A 13,515-nucleotide genomic window follows, 5' to 3' on the forward strand; every position below is an offset into this window, starting at 1 on the left:
ACACACACACACACACACACACACACACACACACACACACACACACACACGCAAACACACACGCACGCACGCGCACACACGCATGCACGCGCCTATAAAAAGAGAATGCTAAAGGCTCATGAGACAAATGTTTTTCTCTTTCAGCTTATACTGCCAGATTCCATGAAAGTACTGCCTGTGTACATGAACTGCTTGTTAAAAAACTGCGTGCTGCTCAGTAGACCAGAGATCTCCCCTGACGAGCGGGCATACCAACGGCAGCTGGTCATGACCATGGGCGTGGCTGACTCCCAGCTCTTCTTCTATCCCCAGCTCCTGCCTATCGTAAGCACGTGGCAGCTGTGTATTCCCTAGAGCTCTCTGGGAGGAAAGCATGTGCTGGGCTCTTGTTTCCAAGAAATTCGGTCAAAACATGCAGTCCAGGCTCATAGCAAACTCTTTGAGCAAGTTGCATGTGCTCAGAGTGGCGGGGGAAGGGTGTGAGGGGTCCAGTTTCGCCGAATGGTTCTGGTTGCTTCTCTTGGTAATAATCAGTTAATCAGTTAAGTAGGCACCCTTAGAAGTCTGTAATCACGTTGGTGCCCGAAAACTTCAGTTGAACTGCACACCATACGAGGTCACTTCCACGTGTGCTGGGGGAATCCTGTGCAGGTGTGAATGATCTGTTTTCATATCATGTGTGACTGTCTATGGTCACCACGTTTATTCAGACTGGCTTTTCTCAGATGCAGTCAGGGACTTCAGATGAGCACATGCTTGAGGATCCCTGGGCCATGCAAGAGCCCAGCCGCCCTTCCTCAAGGGCTCACATGGCAACGCATGCCACTTTGCTGAGGTGTTGTTAACATCTTGAGTGCCGGGCACTCTGCCTGGACTTTCAGAGGTTGCGAAGGCTGATAGATTGTATGCAACTCCTCCTTAGTCTTTAGTGGTAACAAACGGTAGGCATTTAGCAGTAATGCAGTCGGTGATAGATGGTGTTAGATGCGAGGGTAAGAAATGAATTATTTCAAATGATTGTCCCATAAACTTGGATCGTCAACCACGGGTGGACCAGAGATTAGAAACTGGAGCCTCTGGGGAGCTTCTTTCTTACCTTCATTCCGTCCCTTAGAGGTCCTTGTGTTCTGGGCTTTAGATGTCATTTATTCACTAATGGCCACGCACTCCTGTCTCCTGATAGGAGGCAGGCGTTGGAAGGCTTCTCCCATAGTCCTCCCACCCCCTGCCTTCATGCTGGCTGGGTGCCAAGTCTTGGCTATCCTCACTCTTTTCTCTCTACCATACATCCCCACTGTCAGCAAACAAGCCACTCTCCTGGGTGTCCACAGGGGAACCACTTACAGTCTGGCATTTGTTGCTGCCAAACTCAAGCGTAATCATCACTGTGCCCCTGCAGTCTCGGCCTAGTGGGTCTCCTTGGTCCCACATTGCTCTTCTGTCTGCCTGCTTGTGGCTCACAGGTCAGGGCAGAGTGAGGCAGACAGACGCTCCTCTCTCCTCTCCTCAGGCCAGGCCAGGGCATCTCTGGCCCCTCTCTGCCCCTTTCTATCCGAGCCTCTCATTTCATGCCAGCCGCACACATCTCTTTGCTGATCCTCAGAGACCCTAGTCAGGCTCTTGCCTTGGGACCTTGGCATAAATTTTCCTCCATGTCTGGAATGCTCTTCCTTAGATTTCTCTAGGCTCAGTTCCTCACCTTTTCTCACCTGCTGGGGTAGCTTGACTCAAAAATTTACCTTTGCCAGAGCCTTCCTAGCTACCCTGACCCCCCCACTGATCCTTATGCTACTTACCATTGCTGTCCACATAGCTCTTAACACCATCTACAATTATGCATATTTTATTTATTTCATGTCATATGACTTCCTCCAAAAGGCAGAGATTCCTGTCTACACTGAGTAGGTTTTAATCAACTATACTGTAAGGGAGGGAAGGGGGAAGGGAAAGGAAATGGAAAGCCAGAGAGGAAGGCGTTCCTAAGTCTCTTGGCTTTGCCCAAACAGCACACACTAGATGTGAAGAGCACAGTCCTGCCTGCCGCTGTTCGCTGCTCTGAGTCCCGACTCTCCGAAGAAGGAGTGTTCCTGCTGGCCAATGGCCTGAACATGTTCTTATGGTTCGGAGTGAGCAGCCCACCGGAGCTGATTCAAGGGATATTTAATGTGCCATCGTTTGCACATATCAACACAGATATGGTAGGTATTCTTCAGTTTTTATGATAAAATACAAATATAAGTTCTTAAAATGTATGTGCAATTTTATGATACAAAGAAGAAAACCAGCATGTGTTTATATAATTCTGTATGAGGATCATATTTTGAGGAATAAAATTAGAAAAAATGTAAAATAATTTACTGAAATGTTGAGCTAAAATAGCTTCAATGGAAACTGATAATATAGAGGGCTGGAGAGATGGCTCAGTGGTTAAGAATCCTTGCTGTCCTTGCAAAGGATCTGAGTTCAGTTCAGGTAGCTTATCGCTGCCCGTAAGTCCACCTCTAGGGGATCCGATATCCTCTTCTGGCCTCCAGGGGCTCCTGCACATACACACACTCATGCACACATTCACACACACCCCCTGACAACACTTCCAGACTCCCTGCTGTTTGCCATGGGCATTCGCTGTATGTGCTTTAAACCCACGGTTCTGTTTCCTTCTCTTGACACATCAGTGTGGTAGATGCTGCAGCAGTGTGTTCCTGATGAACCAGTGATGCCAGGGGCAGGTTCTTGACACATCAGTGAGGTAGATGCTGCCACAGTGTGTTCCTGATGAACCAGTGATGCTAGGGGCAGGTTCTTACCGGTCAGAGGTAGAGCTTGATTTAGTTTTCAACTCGGATTTCTTCATCCTTGCTGCCGAACTGCCTGTTTGAGAAAATTCAGAATCCTTCAGAGGTATTTTCCTACATAATAAGATGAATGGGGCACAAAATAAAAATCATACAAAGCAGATTGCATCCCCAACCCTACTCCAAACCCTAACTCTCCCCTTCTGTTACAATCATGACAAAAGAAATTGTGTGTTGATGAGGAAATGAATAGAAATATGTTTCCAAATGTCTTAGGAAAACTCAGCACTAGCATGAGCGTTAACCTGTGTTGCAGACGTCCGGGCCCTAAGTGCACATGAAATAGGCGTCTCTCCACCAGAGCAAGAGTCCAGGGCTTGCGCTTTTGTCATCATACCTCCTCACTGGGTTTCAAAAAATGAAACAAAACTAAAACACAAATAGGGTCATTTTATTTTTAGATTCATTTGGCTCTCTGAGATATGTATTATATACTCAATATTATTTCTTGAATAAAATGATCCACCATAATACCATAAAATAAACAATGGATGGGGTGTAAGCATTAGTGACGGATGCTCTGCCCTCCTCAGAACTCCTGTGAAATATTTTGGCCATAATCTTTCCCCTAAGATTTGAAGCTTTACCATCATGCATTCTCATCCTCCCTGGTGGCTAACTTGTGGTTGATTGGGTCTTGGTATCTCCTCACTGAGAAGGCAGCGTTAGAGCATCCTATTCTCTTACATGAAGAACTCCAGGTACAGCTGTGCTGTTTTCCAAATTAAACAGATGTCATGGAAGTATAATATATATAGCATTTCCTTGGGAACCAACACTTGCTGGTTACTTCAATATTGGAACGCATTTCCTAAAGAAGGTAAAGGGATAGAGACATTCTTTTCTCTCCCACCATGGCCTTGAAAGGGCTTAGTCCCCTTCCTGAGAGATGGTCCAAAGCTACCCTCTGCATGAAACACACCTGTTGCTGCACTGCAAAGATGGCCTGTATTTCTAAAAGAGACAATTGGTTCATTGGTGGAAATGTATGCTAATAAAAATGAGTAATTTATAGTTCCGTTTTCCACGTTTTCAGGTAAATGAAGTGAGCCAATAAATGGTCTCTGTAGCATTAGAGAGATGGTTTTTGCAGTCTGGTATCTTGTATTGCTGCTTCTGTTCTCAGTGGCTCAAGTCGTACTGAAATTGTGCTCTTACATTTAGACATCGCTGCCTGAGGTGGGAAGTCCATACTCTCAACAACTCAGAATGATAATGAATAATATCCAGCAAAAGAAGCCATACTCAATGAAGGTAAACTGAGATTCCCCCCCTCTTCTTCAAGTGTTTATTTCATCCTTTTAGATGCATATTCTATAGTTATATCTCATGATCTTTTTTATTATTTTCTGTTTGAATAAAACCATGTCTTGAACCAAGAAGGTTGGACTTTGTTGCCAAGTCCAAGCTGCTTGTACCCATCTCCTTCTGCAAGCTAGGTGCTGGGTCTCCTGGATTTGGAGCTCTCGGGCGGGGACACTCCGTGTAGTACTCTTTACCATAAGATATAAGACACTTTAGATGCAGGCCTCTGCATGATCCAGGCTACCGTGAGGCCAGTTTTCTCTTGAAATGCAAACTGGACGCCAATCTTAATCAGTAACCTTAACCATAGAAGTAACTCCTGTGTGCAGATATCAACTCTAGTAGAGCTGAGGCAAATGGAAATATAACAGCTTCATGGTCTCTAGGCATACGGACGAACACTTGACACTCCAGAACTGTTTCCATGCCGTGTGGGTGCGGTGTAAAGCCAGGGGCTGGGGCTGGAGAGAAGCTCCAGTACTCCACACGGCACTCCCCAGCACTGGCAGAGGAACGGAATGAAACCTTGAAGTCTCAAGAAGCACACATCGAAAGCCCCCCCCTACCCCCGCATTGTAGTGCGCAGTGATGATGGTCTCCTTCATCCTGCCCGCAGTGGATGCAACCCCACGCACTTCCATCAGTCAGGCCATGGAGGTCATCCTGTGCCCTATGAGCCCTCCTTCCAAGGAGCACCAGGCATTTCTCTCCTCTGCTCTACTAACCCTTGAGTTAAGGTCATTTCGACACTGGTTGTAAAATAAATAGCTGGGGTCCACTTTGCTCTGCTGTGTGCCTAGAACAGAAGCAGCTGGAATAGTTCTCGGGTTTTCTGATGTGGAAATGCACCTACTGTTACTTGTAGATTTCTCTGACTTTCCCAGTTTGAAAAGCATTAAACCTGCAAGTGTCACAGCTGAAAAGGAACGGCGGCATTACCTGCTGTACTTGGTCCTTCCAGTTCCATGACCCCAGACGGGTGAAAGTAGGCTTGAGGGAGCCAGCCAATTTAGTGGGCATCTCAGAGCTTGCTCACGCAGATTCAAGGCCAGCAGTACTACAACAGGCTCACAGCAGTTCCCGGGCCAGAGTCGCAGCTGTACTATGACACTTTCTATCACAGCGTGCTCCCAGATGATGGCAGTCAACTGCTTCCCTCTTAGTCCCCGCCCCTTCCTGTTCTGTGCTCCGGTGTCCCTTCCTATTACCTGTCCTCCCCACCTACTCCTTCCCACAACAGATAAGCCTGTAACTCTTCCTTTGTGAAGCAGATGCTGCTCCAGGATTTCCTTCCATTTCCCCCCTGTTCATTCTTAAACTACTGTATCGCACCAGGCATCAGTTTATCTTCCAGGCTTCCAGAGAAAGTCTGCGCTAGCTCCACCTCCTTCGCTGTGTAGATTTAACTCATTAGAGATCCCTCACAGGGGACCCCAACATGGGGTTGGGTTGAATGCAGTAAGGAAAAAAATTAAAGCACCCCCCATTGATGTCATTTCGTGAGTCCAGATTTGAATTCTCTAGTCTTTCTCCTATATCTTTCATCATCTCCTGTCTGTCTGGTGTATGAGTCTGACTGAGTCTTTACCTGCCTGAAGACACTTTATAGGTGTCTTTCAGTAGAGTTTTACAAGGGATTAAGTCACTGTCTCCAACTGACCCAGATAAAAAACCGTGTTACAACATCATTGTTTATCAAACAATGTCCATATGTTGCTTTCTACATTCATGGTGGCTATTTTTTTTTTTTTCCGAGACAGGGTTTCTCTGTGTAGCTTTGCGCCTTTCCTGGAGCTCACTTGGTAGCCCAGGCTGGCCTCGAACTCAGAGATCCGCCTGGCTCTGCCTCCTGAGTGCTGGGATTAAAGGCGTGCGCCACCACGCCCGGCCATGGTGGCTATTTTTATAGGGCTGTTGTCAGCCTGTTTGCTATTTTCAGAAAATTATTTCATAACACACAAACACACATGTATTACTTGTGGATCAGGGACATGGAAAAGTACAGCTAGGTGCTACCTTGGTTTGTAAAAGTTGATTATATGGGAAATCCAAGGCAAGTAAGGTCATTGTTCTCTTAAGGGCAATGTAAACAAACAGGTTGATTACACATTAGGACAGCAGTCTTAAGTGATCTCAAGGTGTATGATTACCTGTCTTTGAGGTTCAGCAATAGTTCTATTCTCTTAGAATATAAAAGGTATTTTCATAATAATATAATAAATAATGCATCAGCCCCCTTCCCACTTCCATAGAAACTGCCAAATTGCTAAAGGCAGTGGATTTCCAGGTATCTGGCAGCCATACAGGGCTGGGAGAGAACAACTTCATTTCTCAAAGCCATGCATGGCCACATTCTATTCCTGTATAGACAGATGAAACAACCCCTTGGCATAGTCATTTCCACCATCACCGTCACACGTGCAGGGAGATTAGATCTACTGAGGAATTGTCTCCATTGGACCAGCCTGTGGGCATGGAGTGGGGGTGGGGGCGGAATTCTCAGGACTGCTAATTGATGTACTAATCCACTATGGGCAGTGCCATCCCCGGGCAGGTATAGATAGAAGAAAGATAGCTGAGCAAGCCAGTAAGCAGGTTTCCCCTGTGGTCTCTGCTTCTGGTCCTGCCTCTAGGCTCATGCCTTGGCTGCCTTTGATAATGGACTGTAACGTAGAAACTAAACAAACCCTTTTCTCCAAGTTGGCTTGGGGCAGTAGCGACCTAAAACACCCCTTAAAGGAAGTTTCTCCAAAAGCATTTTAAGATTACACCCTGAACTTGAACCACGGGCGTTCTCTTTATGAACCATGGCCTCGTGGCCGTGTTGCACATCTGTCCTACTATACAGCTGTGGGGGCTAACTGCCCGGCCTTTCCTTGTGGTCTCACCAGTGGAGGAAGTGGCAGGGGCCCTGGCTCTTCTTCCATAGCTAGGAAGCAGGTGTTAGCATTTCCACGGGGAATCAGTATAAGCTATTTGGAGAGTTTCTACATTTCTTTTGTTTGTTTTTTGTTTTTCGAGACAGGGTTTCTCTGTGTAGCTTTGCGCCTTTCCTGGAACTCACTTTGGAGACCAGGCTGGCCTCGAACTCACAGAGATCTGCCTGCCTCTGCCTCCCAAGTGCTGGGATTAAAGGCGTGCACCACCACTGCCTGGCTGAGTTTCTACATTTTTAATACTACGTTTTACAATCTGTTGATTCTTGCATTTACAGCACATGCCAGTTAGGACTTTCCCCAGCAGTCCATGGAGCAGTGGCTACACCAAGCAAGGGCAGTGCAGTCCGTTGCCATGAGCGCGGTGGTTCTGTTTTGGTCTCTTTCTCGTATTTACTCCTTTTCGTCTCTATCCCTTCTTGGTACTCTGGCCACCTCCTGCCTACACTGGCAGCCGTTTCCCATGCAGTACCTTCACCCCACTAATGCACCTTCTGCTGCCTGTCGACTCTCTCACTTCCTCCTTCTCTGCCCTCACATACCAAGTCCAGCAAAAGGCCCAAACTCATGATAATGCTGTCTCTAATCCCTTACTACCTTCTAAATGTCTGTAATAATTTGCACGCCAGCTGTCTCTGTACCTTTCTACGTGGCATGGTATATACCCGTCCGACCTACCCTGTCCTTTGAGACGTAGAGGACAGTGATTGCCATTGTGAAGCTTATCCCCATAGCACTCTACTTACAGTAAGTTTTCACTTTAATTTGCCACTTAGAATTGTCTTTGTGGTTTAAATGTTGGTGTCTCCCTCCTCTCCCAAGTAACAGGCATGGAGATGGCACATACTGCTCTTCCAGAAGACCCGAATTCTTTTCCCAGCACCCACAATGGGTGACTCATGACTGCCTGTAACTATGACACCCTCTCTTCTGGACTCTCTGGGCACCTGCACTGATTTGTACATTTCTACACACACACACACACACACACACACACACACACACACACACCCTTTAAAGACCTACAGAATCAGGCATGCTGACACCATCATCCAGGCCTCACACTCCTACCACATTTGGTAGGACTGAATCAGGTGAAATGGCTGGACCATATTCGACATGCATGTCTAACTAGCTGTTGTTGGGTTTCCCTAGCTCATCATCGTGAAGCAGCGAGAGCCGCGGGAGATGGTTTTCCGACAGTTCCTGGTGGAAGATAAAGGACTCTATGGCGGATCCTCTTACGTGGATTTCCTCTGCTGTATCCACAAGGAGATCTGCCAGCTGCTTAACTGAGCCCCGGCCCTCCACCGAGCTTGCGTTTCTGAGGAGACGGACTCCGAGTTGGTGCCTAATTTTCCCAATGATAGTAGGCTAGTTTTAATTTCTTGATCATTTTCAGGATAGCTTGCCAAGACAGCACATAGACCTTCAGCTTTGGTGCTCGGGCAGTTAGCCCGTGGAGGTGTGGTGGTACCATAAATTATGGAACAGTCTCTTTCTGGCTGTCCAACTTCTAATTCCTAAAGCTGACAGTTTGCATTTCATAAATACATAGTTTACATAACCATTCACAGTCTCAATTTTCTTTCTTTGTGCTAAATATATAAATTATTTTTCAAACTGTATAGATTCATGGTAAAATTGTCTTGGTTCCTCCCTCTTTCGCAGTGAGAGGAAAAGGACTTCATTTTTGCCTTATATCTAATGTTTTAAAACTCTGTGACTACATTGAACAGATTTTTTTTTCAACTTAAGATCTGCACGGCAGACTTTTGAAAACCCTGTAATCTGTCTGGTAGAACAATTTGTGTTCTCCTTTTTTCATAATTATATATTGTCTGTTTAAACTATTTTCCAATTGTTTTGTCTATAAAACGGTATCTATATTCTTAATGGTTCTTTGTACAATTTTGATTATTTCTACCTGTATATAATGGATCTTAACCAATATCAATAAATTACTTCATATACTCTGGCTGTTTTTTTTATGTCTTTTGAAAATTAAAAAAAAATAAGGATAGCACTAAAAGTACATGTCAAAAACTCCTGAACTGGATGGTTTACTGAGAATAAGTCTGGATAAAAAAATTATCTTTGTAAAGGTTCAGTAATATTCAGCTATCAGAACATTCCTTGAGAAAGGCATTTACAAGTTCTTGCCTAAGACACATCTGGCTGAGCTGCTTACACCCAGGGGACTCTGCTCTTGGCATCTTGTGTTTTTTCTCTCAATACACATAGTACTTCTCTTAACTCTAGAATGGCTCTGAATGGCACCTGTTCCATGTGTGCCTTCCTCAACTTTATCAAAGAGATGATCATAATAACTGCTACATCACAGTGGAGTACACACACCTCCCAGATCTCCACTGTCTTCTGACCATTTCCACACTTGTGCCCTGCAGCAAACTTCCTCTTGTTAGAGTCTTTTACATATGAAGACAGCCTTGCAGCAGCTCAATACTTCATCTGTGAACACATGGCTAGGAAGGATCATTCCTAGGTTGATGGATGCCATGAACTAAGAACAGCAGACACATATGCTGACCTACTAAAATGCTGTTGTGCTAGCCGACGAGTGGGATGTTCTGATTGACTTGGATGAGTTTAACAAGAGTTGAAAGTCCAAAAATGAAATAATAATGGAGATGTTTATGGAAAGCAAGCTAAAAAACTTAAAGGCATTTGTCATGATGGGAAGTGGGGTGAAAGCAAATGTGGACTCAGAGCAGAAGCAGCCAAGGGACTGAGGGACCATGCTGCAGCCCAGCAGGGTGACTAAGCACAGGGACCTGGAGCCAACATGGAATTCTTGCTCTCACCACCAGCTGTGACATCAGGGTAACTGTCTCAGTTTCCTATTCATGTGCTAGCCCGTCATCCTCTCCTTTCTCTCTCAGGAATTCTGTTCCTGTTGTTCACAATGCAGGCTACCTTTTCCATTTAGGCTATCATGAAATAAAGAGGCACTGGATCAAACCACTATTCTTTATTAATGTAAATAAAGAGCAAACAAAGTTGGCTCTGTCCAAGACCTCAGGAAGATGCTAATTCAGAGAAAACGACTTGATTCCTCGTCCTCAGAGATAATACTCTAAGACAGAAAAAAAGCATCAGTGGGTCAGAAGAGATCTTAAAGAGGGTTATTGGAAATATTCTGGGGGACTGGAAAGATGGCTTACAGGTTAAGAGCTCTGGCTGCTCTTGCAGAAGGTTCAGTTCCCAGCATCCACATGGTGGTTACAACCATCCAGAACTCCAGTTCCAGGAGATTCTCCACAGGCACCAGGTATGTATGTGGTGCCATGTATTTATGTAGGCAAAAATCTGAAACTAACATAGAAGTGTCTGGTTAAATAAATAAAGATATCCCAAGAATTACTCCAATCATTACTAAAAGGGAATAAGGAACTACTTATCGAGCACTTACTATGTGACATACACTTCAAGTTGAAAAAGCATACTATTATGCTTACAAAGCAAATAGCTAAGACTTAATACTCAGAGCTTAGACACCTGGATAATACACTCAGGAAGAGTAGATAAAGGCAGTTATCAGATGAAACAACAAGCTTTTCATTTGAATAGAGCTCAATGAGGCAGCCACAATTGGGAACAGTCCCCTAACAATTAGGTGCTGTCCTGACCCATATCTTATCAGAATGGAGTTGGAACTTAAGATTTAAGGAGTAAGCTGGCTGACACACTTAAAATTACTACCTACATTGTTCTGAATTTTGCTATAGAATTATGAATAATTTGCATAGCATTGGGGATCAATCACAAGGCTTCATGAATGACAGACAAGTTTTCTACCACCGAGCTACATCCTCAGGTCTTTGAGTATTAAAGACGATCCAGAAACTGTCTTGAACTACATACTTACTGATGATAACCAGTTTCCCAAGTCATCTCAGCAATCGCCTCTATCATTTAACAGCATAAACAACTAGATATATTGAAAACATTTCTTGACCCTTTGCCCTCTGCTTTCAAGGAAGGTAAACATACACAAAGGGAAATGATCTCTCACTCTTCTATGCTCTTAAGAACTGTAAATGCTTGTTCTTGTGTAGGAGTCTCTAGCAGGTGATGGGAGAGAAACAGGTCTGCACCTCTACAGTCTCTCATTAGAGAGGTCATATCACACCGTGGTGGGCAACTCCATAATCCACATCGTGCCATACTTGCATGTTTACCCCAAAGTTTGCCAGTTCACATGCTTTCAAAGACAATGGTTACTTTTCCCAACTGAGTAATGCTCCCTGCCCCTGCCATCTGAGTAAATTTGGCCGCATGGTATTTAGAAGCCAGAATTTACAACAATGGCATTCTCACCTAACCCAATTAAAGTTCACAAGCAAAAAATACAAGCAAAGGATGCAAACGAGCTTGTCAACTTCCACAAATAGGAACGATTTCACTTGACCATCAAACTCTTTCTTTCTGTGTGTCCATTAGCTACTGATGGCAATTGATACCCACATTAACCAGGTCATGAGCTTGAGGGAGACCAGCTCCCACTTTTTCCCCCAGGGTACTCTTGAGGGAGAGGTAAGAAATATTTAGATAAAAAAATATAGAGGGAGACAAAAACACAGGACAGCCTTAGGAGGGTCTGGATCAAAACCCACCAGCCCCTTCTGTCTCTACTAAAGGGCTTTTAGAGGAATGTCGGGGTGGAGCAAAAGACCTCCCCCCAGCACAGCCAAGTGCAGACCCTCCCAGACACCTGGTAACCACACATGTGGTCAAGCCATCGCCTAACGCAGCCCTGCTGTGTCAAGCAAGCTCAGATCTCACTAGGAAACCTTTGTGGGCTCCCACATGAGCTCTGTCACCATCCTTTTACAGACTCAAGGCCAAGGTATTCATTAAGGGACTCTGTGCTGCTCTAATTTCTTAGGAGTGGAAGAAAACCAGTGAAGAAAAAAAGAAAATGAGTCGAAACAAATATTCCTATGTATTTAAAATTTAGATAAAATGTGCCTAAAACATCAATTGTTCCAACATGCAACAAATTCCTAGCCTGCTTCAATTCTGCGGTATATACTTGGGTCTGTGTGCATTTTACACTGTTAAACTTTGAGGATTCTGACTCCATCTCAAGTGGGAAGAGAATCTACCTCATCTTCTGTTCATAATCACCTTCAGTTAAAAGGAAGATCTGTAACACATACATATAGTGATCATTTGAACATTCTGTTTAGCTTTAAAGGAAGTATTTATTAGAAAAAGTTGTCCAAATCATTTAGACTAAGGGAGTTAGTTTTTTCTCTGGCAATATAACAATGTTCACACCTGAGTAAGTGATGGAGGGCTTGGAAGCAGGAGTGGTATGATCATCCAGAAAATGAGTTTCCTGCTGGAGAAATGTTATGGGAAGTCCTAGATTTATAGCTTCATAACTGACTGTATATACTTGAGACTAGCTAAATTTCACTCTAACCAACAAACATTAAGGAGAGGACAATGATAAAGTCCAAACGAACTCTGATATTATAGCACTTTGTACATTTTGTTTTGGTGGTGAGTTTGGGATGCTTGAGATTGAGCCCAGGGCCTTAAACATTTGAGGCACAGTGCTCTACTCCTGGCCTCCAGCATGCTTTAAAACATAAGCTGCTATAACCAATTAGAATGTGTAAATCAGCAATTGAGATGGTATAAAGACATAGGCTGCGATCACTCCTAGTGACAGCTGTAACAATCTATCTCACCTCCGTCCACAAGTGGCCTTATTCATGAGAATAATTAGTGGCCCTTACTTAGCTTTAGCAGAATGGAGGGTGTGTGTGGTTTAAGTTTCTCCACATAAGGGCTCAAAATGTAGCTCCCCAATTCACCACAGCCACAGGGTCCATACAGCTGCTGCAGTATGGACCTAGCCTAACTCTGAATGTGACTGCCTCCCTAGCACTCCCAGGCTGACAGCTTTACCTTTCAGAAGCTGTTACTCCTGACCACCATCTCCATAAGTGGCTCTAACAGAACAGGATAGTTTTACATGGGTACAGCTCTCTTCAGTATAGAGCTGTAGGTGATATCAACTACTTCACTGTGAAGCATGTCTAAGCACTTTGGGCCTCCTCCTTCTCATCCTTTGAAAGGAGAGATGTGGGAAGAATGGCTCCTGCTAGAAATGGACAGTGCCCTGGCCACACTACCTGGAGCTGAATGCTGTGTAATACCAGGCATGCTGCTCTGAAACTTTAGAGAAACGTAGGGCTATGCCACAACTTTTACTGTCCAGGAACAACTAAAGCAACTAAAAACCCGTTTTTATAGATCTTTGTGACAATATGAACTCACAAAGATCCACCGTCTCTGCCTTCCAAGTACTGGGATTACAGGTGTGCACCACCACGCTGGGCACAGCACTGTAAATGGATGAATTCGAATTGTTACCTTCTTTC

General features: G+C 44.5%; 1 protein-coding gene across 8 annotated transcripts in view; it reads left to right on the plus strand.

Annotated features, from left to right (window-relative positions):
• The window catches only part of Sec24d (SEC24 homolog D, COPII component), a 101,704-nt gene extending 92,635 nt beyond the window's left edge, over positions 1-9,069 (plus strand). For all 8 annotated transcript variants that reach the window (XM_016010109.3, XM_076574919.1, XM_076574918.1 and 5 more), the window contains exons 20-23: positions 145-324; positions 2,007-2,198; positions 4,020-4,109; positions 8,252-9,069. In XM_016010109.3, the coding sequence (XP_015865595.1) occupies positions 145-324; positions 2,007-2,198; positions 4,020-4,109; positions 8,252-8,392 (603 nt within the window). In that variant the 3' untranslated portion in view covers positions 8,393-9,069. The remainder of the gene's footprint in view (positions 1-144; positions 325-2,006; positions 2,199-4,019; positions 4,110-8,251) is intronic.
• The last annotated feature ends 4,446 nt before the right edge of the window (positions 9,070-13,515 follow it).

This window comes from Peromyscus maniculatus, chromosome 6 (genome assembly GCF_049852395.1).
Source record: "Peromyscus maniculatus bairdii isolate BWxNUB_F1_BW_parent chromosome 6, HU_Pman_BW_mat_3.1, whole genome shotgun sequence".
NCBI classification, from domain to species: domain Eukaryota; kingdom Metazoa; phylum Chordata; class Mammalia; order Rodentia; family Cricetidae; genus Peromyscus; species Peromyscus maniculatus.